Genomic DNA, 24,923 nt, shown 5'->3' with positions numbered 1-24,923 from the left:
TGTGCCCGTCAAACTTCCTGTCACCTTCAGCAACCTTCACCGAAACAACGGGCAGACAAGAGAGAAACCTCACCAACCACCATTTGCAATGTCTTCATTACACATATCGCGTGTTACATAACATCTCCCATCAAATTGCCTGAAAAAACACCAAGTGACGATGAAAAGAGCAAAATGTCGACATATGAACTCTGCGGTACGCCACCTCGAAAAAGCCTACATGCCGTTCAGTTAAGGTAACTTCAGCCGCGCATCGCGTACTTTCGTCATTCCTATGTGTGTAGTCGTGTGCAAGGAAAAAACTCGTTAATTATTAATTAGATGCAAATTTAGCACCCGATGACCTGTTTATTTTTGTTTATTAGAATTTTTACTTTGGAGGCATTAAATGTGCCTCGTACGAGAGTGCGCCGGCCGTCGTTTCGAGTGAATTGAGGAAGGTCGTCCCCACGATTGTTTTGTGTTTTTTTTCTATGGCGATGGGCACGGAATCAAAAGTCAATCATTTAAATTTTCATTAATTTAAATATTTGATATTGATATGTATGTAGGAACGTACGGTTTTGTGTCAGGATGGTGATTTGAATTCTTCTGATAAAGCCAAGTGATGAAAAGAACCGTTAAATTAGATCTCATTAGAGGCATTTCTCCGTTCTGTTTGATATGTTAATAAGGCATCATTTCAGGAAGTGATTGATCGCGGTTCAGTAACTTAAATATGGGATGAGTTGAGTGAAATTCTTCAGTTTCAAGAATTTTAATGGACTAACCGTGAATGACGATTTTAGTGACAATTAGAAGAACAAAGAAATGACAAATTTATTGTAAACAAATAAAGGAAAGGTAAGACGACGCACGTGCTTCTGTCCCTAATGTCGGTTGCATTGTTCAGTAACCTTTTCAACTTTTATTAAGGTGCCGATAAATAAAATGCACAAACAATTCTATTAGTATATGCTGCGTTTATTGAAAATCAAATACACATAAATATACACAGTAGATCTGAACTTAAGGTCTAACCATAATAGACAGAGAATATGTGCAGATTGTCAATATTCTAACGAATATCAGGTATATGCACATATGTCACACATCAGCTATATTCTTAGAAATTTTTGTTGTGCGACATTTAGAAGCGCAATGAGTAAATTAAAGGAAATTATGAGGTATTATATTACCGGAAGTTGATTTATAAAAAAATTGCACTTAAACGTTGTTGAGTTCACTTGCTATTAAAATCCCATTGAATGAATTAAACATAAGCCACATATACGCTCTCATGTCTATTATGGTTGGTCTTTTATTCTCTTAGCTTAAAACAAAATCTTGTTTAAACAGGAAATGTAGTCCAATTTTGTTAGGGCCAGTTAGTTAGCAGTTGCATCAAATACCTGTTCAGGGATGATTTCGATAACTCATACTTACCGGTATTGAGTTCCCCTTTTTTTGGATACCAATTATCTGCAAATATTAAAGAAGAGAATTTATGAATTACATATGCACCTATTATTTCATTTACCAAAAAATTGAATGCGACTGTCTATATTGGACGTACGTCGGGAAGTGTTCCCCTCCGAGAGTTTCGTTAAAAACAGAAAATTCGGTAATAGCCGAGTTTAGCATAGGAAACGTCAAACAGATCATCATCAGTCATAGGAAATGTTATTCGAAATTCGTTTTTGTGAAGTTGTGTCAGCAAGTGCAGGAGTGAGATGTTCGAAACATCAACTCGAAATGTCAAGTATTCAAACGAGTCAATGCGATTATGGGCGAGAATGAGTTTTGGCATATCTCTAATTTACATTCGTTAAAATTTTGACATTATGATGTGCCTATTATAGTTCCGACTTTAGTCGTACCGGATCTGAGATATGCATTTTCATATTTCTCTTCCTAACCTTAGCGCTCTGTAAGATACAATATTCATTTCTCTGCTATCTGTCTAGTTATGAGGTAGAATCAGGACAGTCAAAAGTGCCCCCATGTCGGTAAATATAAAAAGACAGATCTAAGAGATACTACGTGACTAACTTCGTAAGTTTTTTCAAACTTTTATATTTTACTTTTTTTGACATTTTCTTATTTATTTAGTATTCATTTTTATTGTCTGTAAATGAAGGTGTCCTGTTGGCATCCATCACAATAATAAAAACCGATCCAGGGCGATCATTTACGCTTACCAGAATAACTATTCGTTCACCTCAATGTTCAATTTTAAAATTAATTAAAAAAAAAATATATATTTTTGTTTATTTATCTAATACTAATGATTTATCGGAATGTTTACTTTATTTGTGGTATTTTTCGTGTATGAGGGAAAATTATTTTACATTCCGTGGGAAATTCTACAAAACAAAATCAGGAGTCTCGATGGGCAACCCAGGCACTTGAAGGGGATGCGGACTTAGGACTCCCAGCATCCTTAACAAGAGAAATTACTTCGGCCTGGTGCAGAGTTGAAGCTAGGACGGAGTTCATTTCAATATAATTTGCACTCATGTCATGTTTGCGATTATATTATATATAAATGGAGTGATTACTACCTGTCGTCACTTTCGGTCACACTGCTCCCAGGACAGAGGTGAGGCAGCGTCTGATGAGTTGCCTCTGCCCTGGATGAAACCTTCAGTCAAGATTTTTTCTTTTTAGAATTAAAGGCTTTTATCGGTCGTCTATATTTAATTAGCATAAATAAACGTGGATAGAGAAACTTGGATGATTTTTGGAATAACAGCGGTTTTGATGTGGAAATATTTGGACTAACAATGAGTCCGTAGATTGCGATTTTTGTGTTCAGATTTGATGACCGCCAGACTCGAGGAGGCAAAATTTGTTCCGAATAGCCAATCAAATTATTCTGTGGGAGTAGGTGTAACAATTGATGAAAAGCTCAAGATCAAGTAAGTAATAAAAGCACTGATTTCGTAGAGCGTTTGATAGTTCCAATTAGAAATACTGGGCGAAATGTAACGGTTAATAGCTGGTTCAGCTATTAAGCTTAGTTCAAAAATTGCCAAAGGAATGTAGGTTGTGCTTCGTATGAACTTTAAAAAAAAAACAAGTGGCAGATTCCTAGTGAAATGAAGAACAGGGAGGTGTGTGTGTGTGAGCAGTATATTCGGTTTTCGAAAGGTTTCGTAAGTTTCTAAAAATAAAACCAAAAAGAATATTCTTTTGATATCTAGTTCACATACGGATGGCGCGATCGATTTCCAACAACCTTGTTAGAATCACGTTCTATGCTATAGCGTACATTGCTGCAAAATTTCGTAGTGCTAGGATGGACTTAAGGGGGGTTTCGAAGTCAATTACCAAAAATTATAGTAATGTACTATTATTGACTTTATTTGAACAGATATCGGCAAGAATGATATTTCGGAGCTTAAGCACCAGAGTTTTGGGTTGGGTAGCTTCTAAGAATGAGTTCGTGAAACAAATGATCACTTCGACCCCCCGCACTTCCTACCTTTTAAACAAACGTAAAAAATAAGGCTTTGGAAAGTACTAATCGATACCTGGGAGGTACTCGGGTGAGTGGCTTCGCCTCAAAAACGTAAACTAAACGCAGAAAATCAAAGCAAAATATACACCATTATCCCTTAGGGGCTTAACCCCACTTGTTGCCCAAGAAAATATGTTAATTTCACCAATTTCTATTAAAAAAATTGCCAAACCTTTTTGAACTATCATTATATCATCCTCAAGCACATACATGGAATAACTTTAAGTATTTTTTTATTGAAAGGTATTACATATATAATTAGATTACAAACGCCGTCCAAAAATGTATTTAAATGTATTTTTATTTTTATGTTTTGCGGTGACCAAAATTATAACGAACGGATCATTTGAACCAAAAAATTTCAATGGATTTATTAAATAATAGAAAAAACTATCATAGTAATTTTTTTCTGGATCCACTTGAAATTTTTAGGATCGATTTCCAGATAGTTATAGAATGCATATCTGAAAATCGATCCTTTTTCATATAGTTATACAATACATGAGTCCGCATGGTTCAAGTGGTTAGAGCGCTGGGCTCTCGTAGCAGAGGGTCGCGGTGCCAATCTCGCTAGTGGCAGAGGGATTTGTTATCATGCCTGCATGTCAAATACCACTCGACTCAGCTGTGAATGAGTACCTGAGTCAAATCACGGTAATAATCTCGGGCGAGCGCAATGGTGCCCACATTGCCTTGAATGAAGTGCTCTAACACACTTCAGGGCCCTGAACCAATGTGGATTGTTGCTCCAAGGATTATTATTATACAATAAATAAAATGCAATAAAAACATCAATTTTTTTTCAAAGTCAAAAGTGATATAGTCAATTTCTAAATACATACTATGAAGGAAGTCAATGGTATAGGGACGACGCTAATTCTCCAATTTTCCAGTGTATCGTCATTGAAATCTCAAATTCGAATACATCATTCTTTCTCTTTCTTCTTTCTTCTTTCTTTTTCTTCTTTCCTCTTTCTTCTTTTTTTTTGTTTCTTCTTCCCGTTTGTCATTGGTACAGGTATGTATACTAACACCTACCATATATGTTCTAAAATCAACAGGCTATCAGAATATCTAGTAGAAAATCGAACTTTCTATAACGTCCTAAGGGCGGCAAACTGGGTGATTAACGAGCGATTCAAGGGCAGGCGCATTGCGATCTGCACGGATAGCCAGACTACGTTGATGGTGCTGAGTAATCGTTTGATCACTTCGAAAATCGTTCAGAAATATAGAAACCGTTTCAACTTTATCTCAAAATTTAATGGATGGAACTACTCTGGACACCTGGTCATGGTGGTGTAGAGGGAAATGAAATCTTGGATGCCTTTGCAAAAGGCGGTTTAATCTCCTGCATGCCAGGACCGTTACCAGCAATTGGAGTATCGGTAGCATTGGCTAAGGCTGTCTTGGGGAACAAGCTTGCCATAATGACAGTTGGTAGAGCCTTAATACTGCTAGACACCCTAAACTTTTCTCGTTAGAACCAAACATGCATACCGCAAGGTATATCATGTCGAAAAGCGAGAAGACTTACGGGAGTATTGTAGGCATGCTGAGAGGCCATAATTCACTAGCATATGAATAGGAATTAATCAAGATGATACGTGTCCCTCCTGAATGGGGAAGCGGAATCCATGGATCATTTTATATGTGAATGCCCTGCCTATGGACGCATCGGACATCAGATCTCTGGTGCCGATGTGCTCCAATTGCAACGAGTAGCATCACCTTCATTAACGGAAATCCTGCGACATATTAACTAATCCGGGATATTTCGTTGGACGTGGACTTGAGTACAATGGGCCACCACGGTCTGAGTGCTCAGAGGCCACAGCTTCTCCCCCACCACAAACCCACTCACATACTCGCTTAAGAACGGTACATGGAAACCCTAATAATAATAATATAAAATAGTGTTGAGTGAAGTTACACCGAGTAAAGAAAACTATGTGTCGATCAAGTATATAACCGACAGGAATTGTAGGACCTTCTCTACTTCCCTTCTTTCTGTAAAACAAAACTTTATTCAAATCGAATCACTGTCTGTCTGCTTGTCGGTCGCACACACTTTTCTCCCAAACATCTACACCGGTTCCAACGAAATTTGTTCGACCTATGACAGATCTATGAAATCACACGCATACAGTGAGTTGTATAAATTTACGTGTTGTTTAGAGGGCTGCTCCAATGCAAAGTGGTGATGTAAAATTTTTTTCGCCTATATGTACCTATCTGGGATATCAAATGAAAGGTCTCAATTAGCACTTTCACAAGCATGTTTTTACCTAAATAAAACGCGTAAGTGGGGGCTGATAACCAGGGAGTGAAAATATGGTACCCTACCCAAAAAACTGGAAAAAAATCAGAGTGGTCCACTTAGATGCAATCTAGGCCTTAAAATATGTCCCATTGTACTATCCGTGGACCAGGAAAGAGGGAGTGAGTTGCTCCCCATTTGTTTCGGTTCAGCATGAAGTTGATGCGGACCTAGGACCACATCATTCTCAAAACGAATATTTTCAGCTCTGACCAAGCTCTGGTCAATAAGGCGGATTTGCGCTCAATATAATTCGTAGGCATGTCGTGTTCTACGGATTATATAAAGGAGCACTCAACATCTGCGAGCCGCTACGGTCACGCTGCTCCCAGGGCAGATGTGAGGCAGCGTCTGACGATTTGCCTCTGCCCTGGTAAGAAACCGTAAAGCCGCCATCGCTTCCTTTTTTTACTAATGTAGTTTTGGTAACTTTTCGTAATTGACGGGAAAGCCCCCTTATGTTCTTCAATCAATTGCGCCAGCAATGAATAGTATCGCGCATAATACTGCCAAGTAGTATCAAGTTATAGCAGTTCATTTTGAGCGAATTTACTGCATGTGAAGCAATGCAAATAAAGTGCTGCCGTCATAATTAGCGAGAATAATGGACAGTCGCATATATGAAGAAGCTACTTCTCCCTAGCCCTTTTTCAAGTTTTATGCAAAACAAAACCTTATTAACCTTAACGTGATTTTACATCGGATACAAATCGACTTAGTTGTAAGTGAGTACCTGACTCAAATCAGGGTAATAATCTCGGGCGAGCGCAATGCTGACCACATTGCCTCCTGTAAGGTACTCTAATTCTGTAGTGTACCATTACGGTCTTGAATGAAGTGCTCTAACACACTTCAAGGCCCTGATCTAAATTGGATTGTTGCACCAACGACTATTATTATTATATAACACTAGCGGGTAAATTAAATATACTTTGGCTAAATTGAGTGTCCTCGCCTTACTATCATAGTTTGGCGAATTAAAAATTTTTCGAAAAGACTTCTGTGGCATGATATGGATGAGGAATCGAAAGAACATAATATAATACAGGAGATTAGGAATGAAATCTTTTTTATGGAAACCCTCGTCCTTCAGTTCTGTAGACGGTCGGGCATTGGTTATAGATACACCTAGGTTCCATTGCCTAATTGGCCTACTTTTTGGGCAGAGAACTCATCAGAGTAGTTAGTTTCCGCTGCCCTAGACAAAACGTAATCGTCTGTATTATTTAAAGTAATTTGTAATTATGGGAGGCCTGACATCTTGAGTACAAATTTTGTTGATTCTCCAAAAGTCTGAGAACTTTCTTCAAATTACGTGTCTATTAATGCATGCATTTCAAATTATTACCATGTCTTTTGGTTGAATTCTACCCATCATATTTTTGTCCTCATCAATCAACTATTTTGTAAAAATATCCGCTGTCATCCATTTATTTGTCATATAATTAACGGGTAAATAATTTATTCGCCGAAAACAATTTCCTTGATATGCTTTTGGTCGAAACATTTTTCTCCTTTTAGGACGAAAGTGTTGTTTGTGTTTAGTAAGCACTTGCAAAAAATAATCTTTTCATTTACATCCTCAACAGTCGAATTATAGCATACTTTGAAGGATATATCCCTCTTGATTGCTGCACTTTCACCTGAAATAATTTTTTCATAGATCCCATCTCTACTTTTGAATCAGATATGGCTAATCGTTGCAGGGTCTGAAAACAGGATAATATACTCCCCGCCTTATTTTCACTAATGACGGAAATCACTTCCATAGTGCAATCTAACAAAACTCTGAAAGTCTGTTTTTGAAATTATCAACATTTTAAATTTGAACCAAATTCAAATGCGCTTTAAGGCTAGACCCGCAGCTGACAGTTATTTATAAAAATATAAAGGTGTCAGAATTAATTTCGCGCGTGAAATGTTAAGGAAGATGGTGAAATATTGTTTCGTACCTTGCTGCACGCCACAAGAACCCCGCTGGAAGCTTTTTAGCTGTTCCGAAAGGAGATATTGAGAAGAAGTGGATCGCCATTGCCCGAAGGAATTCGATTTCTTGGCGGTCAGGTTTATATTATTGTGAATATCATTTCAATGTTAGTTAACATTTAATAAACAATCTTAATTAATAATATATGACCGAATATTAGAATTATAATTTAAAATTTTGTGTCACTGTTATTAATTTTTCACGTTTCAGTTGAAAGAAGATCTTAAGAATTTTATGCAATTCTCGTTAGATCCCATTTCCAAAACCTCAGAACGGCTCATCCTGAGAAATTTGACCTGTAGATCCAAATTTCAAAGGAAGCAGAAGATAAATGAGCCTAATTAAAATCAAGTCATAAGAGAAGAGATCCTGCAGAATATTCAACCGGCCCAAGGTTCGAATCCCGCTTAGTGCAAATCCATTTTGTGCGGCCTGTCAATCATCTAGAAAAGTACATTTTTTTGCCGCCACGGTAAAGATGTGAGTGAAGTTTCTGTGCACCTGTGTTCCGGCATTATTTCCGCCATAGCCGTGTAACAATTGTCCTTGCACATTAACTGCACTACCTCGACTGTATTGTCTCTATAATTTTTACGCTGACACAAGTAAATCAATTATGTGCCAATATAGCGAAGATTTCCATTGATTTAATTTCCCTTATAAAATGCGTACGGAAGGTCGCGGTTCAAATTTCACTGGTGGCAGTGGGATTTGTAACGTGATTTGACGTCGGATACCAGTCAATTCAGCTGTGAATGAGTACCTGAGTCAAATCAGGGTAATAATCTCGGGCGAGCGCAATGCTGACCACATTTCCTCCTACAGTCTACTGTAGTGTACCGTTACGGTCTTGAATGAACGCACTTCAAGGCCTGATCCAATATGGATTGTTGCGCCAACGATTATTATTATTATTATAAAATGCAAAATTCATTTGAAGCAATCATGGACACAAATATTCATCAACATTACAATGCTATTATTCTGCTTAGTACAGGGTGCGGCAGCATAACTTCGTTTTTTAAAATGCGCGCCACTCAGTTAGTTGATGTCATAGCGGAGCGCTAGTGGTCTCGTTCAAGAGGGGATACTGCAAAGTTTTGTCCTGACACGGTTCAGTCACCATCATGCGTTGGAATAGTGAGGGGCGTGCTTTTGCCGTTGAGATTTACTTTTCAAGCGGATGTTCGGTTATTGCAACACAGCGTGCATTTCGGAATTGCTTTAATTTAGCCCCGTTGGCTCCCGTCCCACACCGGAAATCAATTGTTACATGGGTCACTACATTCAGACAAACTGCAAGTGCGACAAAAGGAAGAACTGGAGTCCCTCGGCTCGTTAGATCACCTGAGAACATTGAAGCAGTGAGAGCATCAATGTTGCGATCGCCACGGCGTTCTGCGTGCAAACACGCATCTGCCCTTGGACTATCCGATCGTTCTGTGAGAAGAATTCTTCGTGATGATCTTCATTTTCATCCCTATAAGATGGCGATAGTGCAGGAACTTTCAGAACGTGACTTCAATTCTCGGATGAACGCGTGTGAACTTCTTCTTGATGTCGTTCCCGAGGGTGCTATTGTTTTCTTTAGCGATGAAGCCCATTATCATTTGTGTGGGTCGGTTAACAAACAAAACATGCGCTACTGGGCTGACACCAACCCTCGAGAATTGCATCAAAAGCCTTTGCATTCACCCAAAGTCACAGTGTGGTGTGCAATTTCCTCAGTCGGAATTATTGGTCCCTGGTTTTTTGAGGAAAATGAGGTTACAGTCACAGTGAATTCGGACCGGTATGTAAACATGCTACAAAATTTTTTTTCCCAGGGCTAGAAAATTTGGATTTGGGGGACACTTGGTTCCAACAAGACGGTGCAACAGCACCATTTCAACAGCATCGATGGCTGTTTTGAGGGAACACTTTCCAGAGCGCCTTATCTCAATTAGAGGCGATTTGGAATGGCCGGCACGCTCTCCCGATCTGTCCCCTTGTGAACCGTCCAAGAACCCTACAAGATTTGAAGACCCAAGAAGAACATCCAAGAAGAAATTGCCAACATAACACTTGCTATGCTAACAAGAGTCATGACAAACGCCAGAAATCGGTTTACGCAATGTATGGAGAATGGGGGACGTCACCTAACAGATTCGATCTTCAAAACAACGTAAATAAAAACTTTACACATGTACCTACATTATAAAAAATAAATAAATATTTTCCGATGCATACAATAGTTTTTATTGAGTTTTGAAAAAAGGAAGTTATGCTGCCGCACCATGTATAATTAATATGCGGTAAACAACATATTGAACTTTCGGTTTTGACAACTTTTTATTTTTGAGACAGTGAACTTGCCAGAATTTCCTATAAAGTTTCTTACTATTACTGCCGAAACGTAAGGTAAATTGAAAACTTATCCTTCCACACAGCAATTTCCCACTTTTCTGTCAAAAACTGATTGAAAAATAAAAAAATTGGTTTTTTCAACGGATATGGTAATCGGGAACATGAAACTACTATTTCGGTGCTAAAAGACGTGCAGTTATTTTCAAAAGGGGGGTGTATATTCTAGGGCTTCTCCTCCCAATATTGGTCGGGCTATAGGGAGATGGCCTCCTCCCTCCCCTTATTAATTGTTTAGTATTAGCATGCTCCGTTCCCTTTAATACTTCCACTAACATATAACTAGCATTTCCAAATCTTCTCCACTGATCTGCCCTAATACTACTAAGAGATTTTTGAACAGCAGAATTGCCTCTTTGAGCACGTTGTGTGTGCAGGTATTTTGAATAAAATTGCTCTAAATATGCTAAAATTTCATACAACGATGAATTTGATGATATTCCCACTATTCCCATTGTAGAGGACAAAGTTACGACAATGCTTCTAATATGTCGGGAAAATATACTGGTCTGCAATCAAGAATCAAGGAGAAATGCGAACTTGCCACTTTGGACCATTCACTAAACTTGGTAGGTGTTCATGCCGCTGGGCGTGTATCAGAGGTGACACAGACAATTTTGCTGCTCGCTTGGTGACTTCGAGGTAATGGATTTCAAAGCGGAACTTATTGTCGAAAGTGACTCCAAAGCGAAAGAAAGAACGCATAGAAAAAATAGTTTTTTTTAGGAGTTGGGGAGTCCTAAGTCCGCATGCACTTGATGCCGGACTGAACCAAATGGAGAGTAACTTGTTTCCACTCTTTATGGTCCACGGACTCCTCCTTTTGAGTTTAACACCCAAGGTTCAAAAAGTAAAAGAGGGACGAAGACGGTTAGAGTTTCGTACCAGGGCAGAGGCGACTCATTAGACGCTATCTCATCACTGCCCTGGGAGCAGCGGGATCGAAGCGGCTCGTAGACGTTATACGCTCCCCTTTATAATTCGAAAAACACGCTCTCCATTTGGATTTACATAGGACTCCCCAATGCCTAAAAAGTGATTAGCTCCGGCCAAGTTTGGTCCGAACTGTGGGCGGATTTACGTTGAATATAATTGGCACTCTTATCGTGTTTTGCCAATTATACAAAGGAGCGTATAATATCTGCGAGCCGGTCACCCTGCTGAGTTGCCTCTGCTCTGGTACGAAATCGTAGCCGTCTACGTCCTTCTTTTTGAAAAAAATATCTTCAGAAAGAAACAATAGCACTGGACATTGTAAATAAGTTGTTTACTGCACTCGCTAATTACCATATATTATTAGCTTCAGAGATAAAAAAAATCCAGAATGTCACTATAAGGACCTATCTCAAAGAACGAAACGTAGAAGCTTGCGCCAGACTTTTCTGATGGGATTGCGCCATCAGTCCAATTGAATGGAAAACAAAGATTCAAAGTCGAAACGCGCGTTCATCTAAAACTGCGATTAAGTTCGTATAAGGATATTAGCCAACGTTTTGGTTCATTTTTTCGCTTGAAAACTCTGAATTCCGAAGAGTTGAGACAAAATTGCAAAGAATTTGCTGAAATCTATTATGCGTAAACGAGAAAGAGTTAGAAATGGAATGTCTGCATTTATCAGAATGCTTGAAAATTGATCAAAGTAAAAATGAAGGTTTTATAAAAGTGGTTCCTTTGTTTACTATAGTCCTTTTTAAGTAAAACTATTAAAAGGAAAAGTTTCCAGTTTAACTATAGATTTAGGGATAACATTTATTCAAGGATTTAATTGTATAATGGAAATAAAATTATTTTTTGAAAGAGAACAAAATTCCTAATGTAGAAATCGCACTGAAAATTGTTTTAAGATTGATGTTAACTAACTGCAGTGGAGGGCGCTCTTTCTCCAAATGAAAACGAATAAAAAATGAATTAAGAATTCAAGAGAGATTAAAAAGTTTGTCGCTAATGTCGATAGAATTTTGCTCAACTCAAATCCAGAAGGGTACCCCTTCAATCAGCATAGATACTTATATAAGGACTAATCGTGGATGCTGGTTACTTAGTCTGGATTACATTATATTAATTATTCGTCATGTTATCTAATGTAACTGTAAAGAAACAAGTTAGGAAACCGGAAGTTGAACGCTTCAGATGTGGAAGGTTTTGTGGATTGCTTACACATTTGAGTGGAGATTCGTCCCATTTCCCCTCTCCCTAACTCATTTAGGCATATAAGTTGTTAGACCATTCACTTTTGTATAATACTGACTGAAGTCTGGATTTAGAATTTTGATCTATTATAATTTTGTTGGTAATGGTGCAATTTCCACCAAAGTTCGCAGTATCACACTCTATAGTATAACCAATATTATTGGTAAAGTTAATGAATCTAGAATAAAGTCTGTGGATAATTACGCAGTATTTCTAGCGATTAAATTATTGGAAATAATAAAAACTTGTTTTTTCCATTCGCTAGTGTTAATTTATTGGTCTTCCAAATACTGATATTTCGGGAACCACTTGTTCCCTTCATCAGTGCTAACAAGTCTTTTGTTGTTGTTAAGTTATTGCCTAAGTCTCTTGTTGGCACTGATGGTGTGCAGTGGTTTGCGAAGTATCGGTATTTGCAAGACCAATAAATTAATACCAGCGAATAGGAAATACAAGTTTTCAAACTTAAGGGAGGTTCCCAGTCAATTTCTAAAAAAATATACACAGTGGTGGCCAGATAAATGTTACAATAGAGCCTTACAGCAAATTCGATTCGAAAACTATCGAATATTGCAGCTTTGTTTTTTTTCACAATATTTTAAAGATCACTACTGTGAAGCTGGGTATGTTTAGAAGTCTTGTTATTGATATTGAACAAAATTTGGAAGAAAATGCGCCCGATGTGATTTTCAGTAGTGATTGAAGTGTTAAACAGTGAAAATGTGAAGAATCACTAGGATCAGGAATTTGCGATTTTAAAATTAAGAGACGAGAATCTGTCACTGACTGTGTTCGGGAAGGAAGTAGAATGTAGTCATATGGCTGTTTTAAGGTTTTTGCGCAGATATGAAGACAGTAAATCTTTAGGGAGAGCTCCTCGAAGTGGAAAAGCGAACCGAATAATGGCGGCGGGGGAGGATGGTGTTTTAAAGGAAATTTGCCTAAAAAATCGATTTGAACTTTCGCAGTGTTACCAAGTCATATATTAATCATAATATCAGGTCGAGAATCGTACGTAGATGCTTACAAGAAATACGTCTCCAAGCAAGGCGACTACGAAAAAAACCCGCACTAACGGCTAAAATTCATACTTTTCGCTTAGAATTTGATAATAATATTAATTTCGGACGTAGATGGATTGGAGGAGAGTAATAAGTTTCCTGAAAGTCGCATGGTCTGAGGGGAACATCATATTATGGTTCTAATAATCGGACTTCGATTGAAGGCTTACTCAATGCAGATAGCTACATAAGCGCATTAAGAAATTATTTGGATCCACCTGTCGGCAGGGTGATCTCTCTCGCGATTGATCCAATTTTTCGTGGTGACTCTGGGCCATGTCACAAGGCAAAAAAGGTAACATTGTATTTTTTGTGATAATTATTATTATCGGAAGAAAATTAAACACTAATCTTAGAATATTAAAATTAATCTGAAATAACGATATTTCACTCAATTACTACAGAAAATTGATTGAATTAATGCAAGATAAAATCAAGGCAGTATTGGCCCAGCTAATATTAATGTTTATATTTATAAGCAATCTGAAAAATGTTTTTTACGCTCACTTCATTATTAAATTAATTGTTTTATATTTACATACTTTTTAAGTTGTAATTAAGCGTGCCTTAATATGCACAATATTTGGAAAAATTCGTAAAAAATGTTTTAATAAAAAATATGAAAAGAAAAACATAAATTTAATGCAAATATATTTTTGGAAAGAAATAGTTATTCAGTTAAGCTCATAGATAGGAAAAAACACCAAAAAATTTCAATTACAGAATATAAGTTTCTCTGTAACATTTATCTGGCCACGAATGGATAATAAATGTGATAATATATTATTACAGTAGAGAATCACAAAAGTTGAGGTTCGCAAAAGTTAAACATACGGAAAAGTTAACTAGGACTCGACCGCCACAGGAAACTCTGGAAAGTCAACTTTTTCCTTAACTTTTCAAAGTTCTATTTCAATTTAATTTTGTACCAATTGTTACTGTTTGGATGTTTGCAAGAAGCAGTAGAACGTTATTAATCATTATGAAATATGTGCATTGAACTGGTAAAAACAAATAAATTATTTAATTTCAGTGCACTTGTGAGCTGCAGAAACGGTTAGAAATTGTCGAAAAATGTTGCATCTTTAAAAAACTAGAACGAGTTGTTTCGACTAGTCGATTAACAATGGAGTTTAGGGTTTCTAAGGTGTCAATTTCCAAAAGTAAGGTAAACAGAGAAGAGTAAGAATCTGTCAGAAAATTTCCAGGAAAGAATCCGAAGATATGGAAAATAGGCCCTATATATGGTTCTTAGACCAACGCGGAAGAAACTGCCCTAAAGCGGCTGTATTTAAAAAGCAAATAGGAAAAAGATTTTTTGCACAAATCTACCCTAATAAAAATGCGAATGATTCTAAGGCAAGTCAAGGCGGGTTTTTAAATTTTGAGCGCCGGGATCGAGACGTCAATAGTCACACCATTTACTCTGAAGACTGAAGTATTATATTAAGGGGTCATCCCGTGTGTCGGATCCGACTTTTTTTTGGCATCAATTGCATCTAGATATAGTGTAAAATATATGAGCAAAGTGATTTTTTGATATTCGGAGTCTTTCGAAAATTATAGAGTTAAACACAAGTCACATGCCAGCCCTAATAAAGTTCGTATTCATCGGTCCGAATCGCGTTAGAATGACTTCGCTGAAAGGACAAGAATTGAAGCCAAGGCTGTACATGTGTTCAAGGTTTATGGATTAGGTATAGCAGATTAATGACCAGTTAAGGTTTTATGGCTAAAAATCTCATTCTACTTTTTAAATACGTTTTTCTCGAAACTGCATGTTAAAAATCGGCTACCACCATAGCCCAAAATCTATCCAACGAAATTCTTTGAAATGTTCACGACTTATTCAGAACACATTTCTACGGTCCGAAAACTAGGATAATTGCGATTCATTCAGTAGTTGCCGTGAAAAAACACTAAAATTCATAAAAAAAATTTTAACACGGCACCAAAAATTTTTTAATATTTTTTAATAATGCTAGTTTGCGGACTGTAGTTAAGTCTATACGTTAAAATGCCGTTTACTTTTTTTTAAAGATGATCGCAGCGCCCTCCAGCGTGGCAGCAGAAAAACACTTTTTTTGGAGATGGATGTATAAATTGCTCCGTATTTCAATAATGAACTATGCGATCGGGCTAGAAAAATTACTATGCATGCTCAAGATATTAGTAAATATATGGTGAAAAATTCATATTTGTATCTTCATCCGGTTATTCACAACAAATTTCTAAAGAAAGCCAAAAAAGCCCGTTAATAAAACATCTATACAGTGGAATCCGGATAAATCGAACATCTTATTTCTGGATAATTTGTACAAATTTGACCGTCTCCAGAGTTGATTTTCTTCCTTTTGCACTCCCAATAATTGGCAATCCCGATATTTCGTACCAAATCCTCAGTCCCTTAACCATATTAAGTGTCGAGATTCTACTGTGTTATCTAAATTCACTGCTTATTTGTAATTTCATGTACAGTAGTGGTCAAAACTTTGGAAATTTCCTTGTGAAGAGAGTCAAATTAGAAATAATAAAAAAACTGTTTTTTCGCTGGTGTTGATATACACCAGCGCAAAAGGAAAAACATTTTTTTATTATTTCAAATAATTAATCGCTGGAAACACTGCATAATTACACTCAGAGAATCAAATGCTTGTGAAATTTTTTTTTTATGTATTTAAAAAAAAATCTTTTTGGTGTTGAAGCTTTATGTATATTCTTTTGCAAGTGAATTAACATTTTTAAAAAACAAAAAAATTCAACAAAAATTCAAATTGTAAAATTTTTAGCCGGTCAAAACTTTGGAAACTTTTTTTTAACGTTGAATATTACAGTTTTTAAAAGATGCCTGGTACTAAAACACTTTCAAATGAGATAAAGGAACTAATGACGAGTGCAATCCAGAATGATAATATTTTTTGAGAAGTCGGGGTGCTTTTCGGTGTTAGAAAATTGGCGCTATGGAGAGTCCATAAAAAACGGAAGGAAAGGTAGATAGTTCAAAAGAAGGTGGATACCTAACTAACTTAACGAAGATCGCAGATCTTTGGTTAACGCTGTGCGAGACAATCTGCACAAAAATAGTACAAATATCGACACCAGCTGCTCAGTATCTTTTGCGGTTGTGAAACAATTGATTTTTACTAATATGGCCTAATTATAATAACTTTTAGCAAAAATGGAGCGGCCACTGATACCTACATACCATAAAGATTGATCAGCCCCTGATTGGGGTTGCGTTTTGTGGAGCAACGAAAGCAAGCTTAATCTGTTTGGCACTGATGGAATTAGATATGTCCGCCATCCAGGTGGAGCCTGCAATGATCCCAAGCACCAACTACCCATAAAGAAGCATGGGGATGGAAGCGTAATGATCTAGGGCTGATATCACTTTTGTGTGAAATTTCCGGCACTAACAACATTTATTATAGGGCGCCTTTCTTGTGATGGTGTTGGTCCATTGATTCAAGTTGAAGGAGTTATGAGATCACCAATGTATTCTGACGTTTTCCGAAAGCACATGTTACTATATGCTCATGAAAAGATGAGAAAATATTGCAAGCTGCAAAAATAACTTCATCTTCTCAAAGTCCTGACCCGAATCTTGTTGAGTATCCTTGAGAAGAGTTAGATTGAAGTATTTGAGATTAAAACTTCTCTAAAACAGCTGAACTAATGGCTGCTCTCCAAAAAACAGTTCACAATTCTAGTTGATGTAATAATGAAGTTAGTTCAATCTATTCCGCAAAGATGTGAAGCAATAAGGCAGACTAAAGCCTATTCAACAAGATGCTACAAAAAAATACTCCTGTCTTTACATTGCTGTTGTTGTAAATTGCTTCTAAGACAAAAGTTTCCAAAGTTTTGACGGGTTGAAAAAATGGACACTTAAGTTTTTTGGCCCAAAGTTTTTTGTTTTTGTTTTAAATTAACAGTAACGATATTTACTTTTGAACGGATAAAATGAAGACCCACTATAAAAAGAAACCTTTAAAAAAATCAAAGAATAAACATTTTACCAGTGTTTGATTCATTTTAAATGAAAGTTTCCAAAGTTTTGACCACTACTGTATATTTACACATAAAAACTTTTAATTATTTCAACGCTCCTAAAAAGTTAATAATTCCCAAAAGTTAAAAGGACTAAAAGCAAACCGGTTAACTTCTTTGAATCTACAGTGAATTAACTTTATGTAAACCGGTATGGATATAGAGAGTATTTTGGGGCCTAGATACCTTGTGCATGGACCACTATTTTTTTCAGATATTTGGATTGGGTAGCTTCTGAGAACGGGTCATTGAAGTATCCTTTTCGGACCTCCGCACTCCTCCCTTTTGCAACCAATGTCAAAACTAAGATCGGTTCCGTAAAGTACTAATCCAGCTCTTCCATTTGATACCCCACGCAACTGTACTCGCTTTTTCATTCCTTTTACACAACCCCAAAATAAAAATAAAGCTATAACTTTGCATATCTACGTCATTTGTCTATTTAAGCAAAATAGTGCTTCATTATGGTCATAAGGAGCCCATTTTCTTAATGCGCTCAGGGACTCTAAAAGGCGAATGATGGCCCTGTTGTTGTAAGAAAAGTACTGGAAAAGTCAGGCCCTTAGGAAACTAAATTTTGAAAATTTTCAAGCCTTTCAGGTTAGCAATCAGTTCCCCATCTAAAATCTTGGCTACCTCTACCTATCGTTTTGCATATTACCACAATGGGGAAGAAAGGGAACAAGCTGCCCCTGTTAGGTCGGGACTGTTCCAGTAAAATAAAAATCTTCTTAACGAACGTTATTTCGTTTTATTAAGAATATTGCTTTCTCAATGAGGATCGTAATAGATTACACAAAAACAACGGTTTCGGTTTCTACCCGATTATCAGCACATCTACAACTCAAAACTATCCGTTCCTCTATTCAAACCTTTCCAAAAGAGCTCAAATCGTACGCAATGCACTCCTCAAAACATCAAAAGCAAAATCCCCATTGAGTGCAGGTCCGTGATCTTCACGGCAAGCCACGTGACAGATCCGTATGTTTCCCATTTCCGCAAAAATAAACCAAAACTGGAAAACTTCTTTCTTCAAGCGCAAATAAAAAATCTGAGAACCACCCCCGCAGCCAACGAACCCTCGAAGGAAAACCATTCACGGAAAAATTTATTTTTTCGTCTAAACAGGCAAAAATGTAGGAAAAGTTTTCTACTGGAAAATTTTTGGTTTGGCAATCAATGGTTGGCAATTTTCAAGTATTTTTTTAGTTTTTCCTTTTCAGTACGAAAATATGGAAAACGGATGCGATTCGATCACTTTTTCCGGGTTGATAACATTAAAAGTAATTTTCACTGCACAAAAATGCACTTTCGATGACACCAGAAGGTTTTCAAAATCCTCGCCTGTGAAAAATCGGGAAAATTCACTTGCACTACTTACAATTTTCTCACTGCAGGACCACAGCCACACACAAACAAGAATCCAGCAAGGGTTGCAGCGAAAGTCGAATGCAACAGCCTCGGGAAATCGTCGGCAGAAGGTGCCAAGGAAACGTTCTAATCAGACTGCGCCAGGAAAATGGAAAATTCAACGGGAACCGCAAGAAAATCCACAATCGACCAGCGGGCGGCGGACTTAGCGCCGTTTGCATCTTCACCGACCGGGAATTTTCCGGGAGAGGAAGAAGGAAAACCGCCTCAACTCCACACAATCGCACCCGCAGCCCGGCACACACCGCGGCCGTCCGCCCAAAGAGAGCAAATCGAACGCACTGGCCGCGCATTGGGCTGGAAGTGAGATGGGGGAGGTGTCCTCACACCACTGGAAGGCTAGACCCCGTCCGTGGCAGTTCACTCGGGTCGCAGCGCACCACCCACCCGGCCGACGTCCCTTCGATCTGAGCGGCATGGCGCGCGTTCCCCCGCCAACGACCGCCGCCACAAACACCATAGCAACGCGGGTGGAGCCATCGCGCCACTACTCCATACCACTTGCCTCCAATGCGGGGCGGACCAGAGCGGCTGGCTGCCGGCCGTCAGAGCGAGACGGAGGCCCCGGGAGGCGGCTGAGAACTTGTTTGACAATCAGCTGAGTGGAGTGGGAAGTACACAAACGGACTTTTTTCCTTCCTCGGGCACTGGGGCTGGCTGTGTTGGCGGCCGCGACTCGAACGGGCGCGGCTGTGTGCGTGCATCGGTGAGTTATTTACCTGCGCCCGGTGTGGGAATAGTTCCCAATCAGTACGCGCCATACACTCACACCGTCCTGCACCCATACTAAGTCGGGCGTGTATTTTTGTTTGCTGATCGCACATTGGCGTGCGTACGAGCGCACCGAGCGGCACACATTCTCGACCGCTCCGCTCCGGGCACACGGAGCGCGTACAGTCGACGGCACCGCGGATCGTACACACGTCTACACACACGCTCAAAAATCCTTGGATCTTGGGCTGCTGAATAGTTGAATAACGTTAGTTGACTTCGATAGCTCTAAGAGTTTGCACGTGGAGTGAATTTTTCCTCGTCGTCGTCGTTTTTTCCATTATCTGCTCTGCATGTAATCATTTGCAATTGCTGTGGTGTTGACTGAAGAGCTTTCAGGGCACACATATCTGCTGTTCGTGTGCGCCTCGAACAACGATTACGCGAGAAATAACAATAAATAAATTGTCCGCGATAAATTCGGCAAGTTCGGGCTTTCGCGGTGATTTGTGCAAGATTTATTGATTTTGTCCTGGTCCGGGATGTTGATGTGCCGCTGACTGAGTGACGAGATCGAGCCAAGGATTCAAATCCCGATTTTCGCAAAGTGCAACCGTCCGCGGACTGTAAGAAATGTGCAGAACTCTAACCCAGTCGACGTAGCGAGCGGAGCCAGTACGTGCTGACCGTTGAACGATTTCTTGTGTTTCCGCCGAGTTCGTGTTGATTTTAAGTTGCCACTTCCTCCCTAAGTTCGATTCTTTGCGGTGGCGAATCAATAAAACACAGAAAATTGCCCGAATAGTGCTCCACGTTCGTGAACACACCCTGAAAAATATCGCAAGGGCCAACTGGAAAATAGATCCCCTAAGCAAGTGTAGTGCGAGCTCATTGAGAAAATATCCCCTGATTTGTAATTGAATTTGAAAAGCAGTGCATACCCCGGGAAGGTACAAAAAGTGGTCAAGTGCTCAGAAGAAGTTGTGCAAAGTCCTAACGAAAATAGATGAATGAATAAAAGATGTGAATGCGTAAAACAATAATCGAACGCACTTAGTAAATTTATTAATCCCTCGAAGTTCGGAGGATTGAGACAAAAAAGTCTACTCCTGTGATCCCTTAAAAAATCTCCCAATTTGTCGAAATTTTGAATTGGTCTCGAGTAAATTTGAGGACTTTTGGAAGCATCTGGCTGTTTTTCGTCGCTGGAATATTCTACTTGGAGAATCAAAGATCCTCCGCTGCAAGGGCGTACAGAGCCTTGAATTTTTAACAGAGTTGGAGTAAATCAGTTACAATTGTTTTCAAACAGAGATACAATTTTGGCGCGTTTCCGGGTTTCTTCTATAACCGTCAGCTAACCCCAGACACGCTGATAGTTCACGAGAACACCGCCTCAGATCCTAATGATCATAATCATAATTTAGGATCAATTGAGAATCGAGTTACCGGAAAAGTCGTTAAACTGAGCCCCAATTTGGAGCCCTACCCCGCCAGCGTGGAGGGGCTTAATAGCCCTAGAGCGGTGGGGATGGCCGCCACCACATATATGACAACAGCCTCAGGTGATCTTGACATGGCCCTGGGCGGTGGCGGATACCATACATCATCACCGCGAAGTGCAACAGATGCCGGCGAAATGAAGTATATGCAGCATCATCATCACCATCATCATCATCAGGTGCCCTCATCGCCCAGTCCAAATACAGGAAGCGGTCTGGGAAGCGTTACCGGCAGTCTTGGTGGTGTAGGCGGTAATCCATGGACAGCGCTGCATCCTTCGGACCCGTGGGCCTTGCAAACACATCCTCATCACCATCCGGCCGATGTGAAGCAGGAGATGTCACATTTATCGCAACAATCACGAGCACAACAGGGTATGGCATCGCCACATGCATGGCATGCACCGGTCCACGCCGCACATTACGGACCGACGGGTGGATCACCGCTTCAGTACCACCATGCGGCTATGAATGGAATGCTCCATCCAGGGCACCCACATCACCAAGGTGTTGCTCCTTTGCACCATGCCTTACGCGGGGGTGATTCACCTCAATTGCACTTACATCCTCATCATATGCAAGGCGATCGAGATGCCAGCGCCGGAGAGGATGACACACCAACCTCAGACGATTTAGAAGCGTTCGCAAAACAGTTCAAACAGCGGCGGATAAAGCTGGGTTTCACACAGGCCGACGTCGGTTTAGCTTTAGGTACACTCTACGGTAACGTGTTTTCGCAGACAACGATATGCCGATTCGAGGCTTTACAATTAAGTTTTAAAAATATGTGCAAGCTGAAACCGCTGCTTCAAAAATGGCTCGAAGAAGCCGACTCGACGACAGGGTCACCTACAAGCATCGATAAAATTGCAGCACAAGGCCGAAAGCGGAAGAAAAGGACTAGCATAGAAGTGTCCGTGAAGGGTGCCCTCGAACAACATTTCCACAAACAACCAAAACCTTCAGCGCAGGAAATCACCTCGCTGGCCGACACACTGCAGCTGGAGAAGGAAGTAGTGCGAGTGTGGTTCTGCAATAGGAGGCAAAAGGAGAAGCGAATGACACCTCCGAATACATTAGGCAATGAAATGTTAGATAATATGCCGCCTTCGCACATGGGACACGGAGGACATGGCGGATACCATCCACATCACGATGTTCATGGTAGTCCCATGGGCGCCCATAGTCACAGCCATAGCCCGCCAATGCTTAGCCCACAGAACATGCAGAACACCGGCGGTCATCAGCTGACGGCCCACTAGCAATCAGAAATCCAGGAGTCCAACTCCGCTGTTACTGCAAACACCTCAACCGCCTCCGCGACCATCGGATCGTTGCACCACCAGCAACATCAGCACGGTAACGGACAACATACCCCCTCGTCCTCATCGGTTTCGTCAACAATGACCACGACCGCCCTATCATCCCACAGCCCGCTCGGTGGCGGATCCCTCCACCAGCAACACCTCACCAACAACAATAACAATAGTGATAACAACAACGGTGATCATTTATCTCAGGTGACCAAGTCGAACGCGTCAATTGCCGCCGCAGCAGCGGCCGCCATGTACATAGATCCCGCTCGCTATCAGCAGCACCATACGCATTTGAACGCGCACTTGAATCCCCATCTCAACCCCCATCTGAATTCACACCACCTGAACCCCCATCACCCGCATTTGCATCACACAAGCGATCAACAACATCAATCGCACCCGCATCCGCCACCTACGCAACATCTAAATCTCAATCCCCATGTTGTCCATCATCATCACCAGCAGCAACAGCAACAGCAGCAGCTTCACGCCCGAAGACTGTTCCACGAGTGGACCCTGCAATTCGGCGCCACCGGACCCTCCAGCGTGCGTCACTTCAACAGTTTTAGTGGTGAATAACAATTGTTTGATTCTTTTTAAAGAAAAGTAGATTAAAGTAAACTAGCGAAAGAAACAATGAAACAAATCCACTCTAATTTTAAGTAATGTAAATTTTTCTAAAAAAACAAAACACGGACAAAAGACGAAAAACATGAAAACAATCGAAAAGTTACAAAAAACTATACGAGGACACAAAGTGTGCCACCCAAACGTTGTAAAAAGTTGTTTATTATTATTATTACATAATTATCATTAATTATTATAAAGCAAAGTGATGTTTCCAAGGAAAGCAAAATATTATCGTTTACTTTTAGTTCGTTTCCCAGTTTAACGTTTCCTTAAAATCAAAATTCACGAGACTTTCAGTTCCCTTCTGGATGTTTTAGTTTTCAGTAGGCTAAGCGTTAAGTCGAGGAAATCCACTCTTGTAATATATTAGGAAGGAATCTGAGGAGCTCTAATTTAATATAAACGAAAATACACAATAAATTGATAGTAATATATAGAAATGAGGGTTTTTTAAACAAAAGTACCACAAACTGTTTACTATAGATACACGAATCAATCCAAAAATCACACATCTACACACAAAACGAACACATAGAACAGTCGAGTTGGACCTTATTGCGATAATTGTAAATACTTAAGTCATTAGCATGTAAATCTCTCAACAAATTTACGTTACGTAGGCATACGAGGAGGCGACGACGGAAATAGTTAAACACAAAACCAACTGACACTCATTCAGGAGCAATTCTATATATAATATATATATATATATTGTAAAGTTAATCATAGAGACAGAAAATACAAAAATACACACACGAAAAACAAAAAACGTTTAATATTTAAGCAAAATGATAAAATAATTGAGAATATATATATATTTAAACAAATTCAAGGAAAAAGACAACCAACATCTCTTCACACGTTGCCACCAAAATCGAGCGTTGGTCATGCAAACTCACAAAATTTTTCTTATTCGGCGGCGAACGGCTAGGTTTGCGTAGAACGGACTCACGCGGCAATAAACGCCCGAAAATTCCAAAATGTATGCGCGACTATTGCAAATTACGATCCTCCGTGTTTTTTCACAATTTTTTTTTAAAGTAAAATTACGTTTTGAATCAAGTCTCCGCTGACAGGAAGTAGATAAAAACCAAGATACAAACTGTTTTTAACATAAATGCAAATTGAAAATGAGAGAAAACAAAAACAAACAAATAAACTGTAAACTGTGTTCTGAAATTAAAACAAAAAAAATGTATAAACAAGAAAACCATCTGGGATTGACTCAAACAACAATATGAAAACAATTTCTACATCACCGAATGGAACTATAATAATAACACTAACTGTACTCTGTAAAGGACTACCCAAAACGTATGAAAGCGAAAAAGAAAAAAACAAAAAGTAAAAACAAAAACCTCCAATGGAAAAATTTTTGTGACTGTATGATATGAACTCCTACAACCACTTCTGCCCGAAGTTTGTAGCGGGAAATTTTCTATTTCCCGGAAATTATGCGAGAAAAAACAAACCAACAAATAAGAGATGAATATACGGAAATATAAAAAATAATTAAAAACGTGCAGTTTTCATTACAATACAATTATCCTAATCGCAAGTGATTGCATTGCTGAGTGCAAGGTTTCCAGATTTGCATTTTTTCGGCGGCAAGGAGGAAGCGGAAGGCCACCCCCGTTGCAGTTGCCGCCACCTTCTCCGTTTCAGACCTAATTCGCCGAAATCGCTGAAACGGGCGAGGAATTAATCACCATTGCATCGTTGGAATTGCATGCAACAACTCAAAAATTCACGTTGTTGCATTGCAAATGGCTTTCCTCTCTGTTTTGCTGTTTTCGGAGATTTTTTTTTCGCAATTGAAA

The 24,923-nt window shown here is 39.2% G+C and overlaps 2 protein-coding genes and 1 long non-coding RNA gene across 3 annotated transcripts; 2 read left to right on the top strand and 1 right to left on the bottom strand.

Annotated features, from left to right (window-relative positions):
- Positions 1–942: 942 nt before the first annotated feature.
- LOC119649150 lies at positions 943–19,331 on the bottom strand. Its single transcript, XR_005249094.1, has 2 exons — positions 18,895–19,331; positions 943–1,461 (listed from the first exon to the last, which is right to left on the bottom strand). It is a non-coding gene; the product is annotated as an uncharacterized LOC119649150 (long non-coding RNA).
- A 548-nt stretch (positions 19,332–19,879) lies between these two features.
- Positions 19,880–24,622, top strand: LOC119648763 (POU domain protein CF1A-like). Its single transcript, XM_038050592.1, has one exon. It carries the CDS (start codon positions 21,187–21,189, stop codon positions 22,417–22,419), a length of 1,233 nt encoding a protein of 410 aa, XP_037906520.1. The 5' UTR covers positions 19,880–21,186; the 3' UTR covers positions 22,420–24,622.
- LOC119648549 (developmental regulatory protein wetA-like) lies at positions 22,561–23,052 on the top strand. The gene has a single exon (XM_038050318.1). The coding sequence runs from the start codon at positions 22,561–22,563 to the stop codon at positions 23,050–23,052; it is 492 nt and encodes a 163-aa protein (XP_037906246.1).
- Positions 24,623–24,923: the final 301 nt, after the last annotated feature.

Source organism: Hermetia illucens, chromosome 2, assembly GCF_905115235.1.
Source record: "Hermetia illucens chromosome 2, iHerIll2.2.curated.20191125, whole genome shotgun sequence".
NCBI lineage: Eukaryota > Metazoa > Arthropoda > Insecta > Diptera > Stratiomyidae > Hermetia > Hermetia illucens.
Note: the sequence above shows the minus strand (reverse complement) of the source record. Positions and strands in the feature narration are given on the sequence as shown.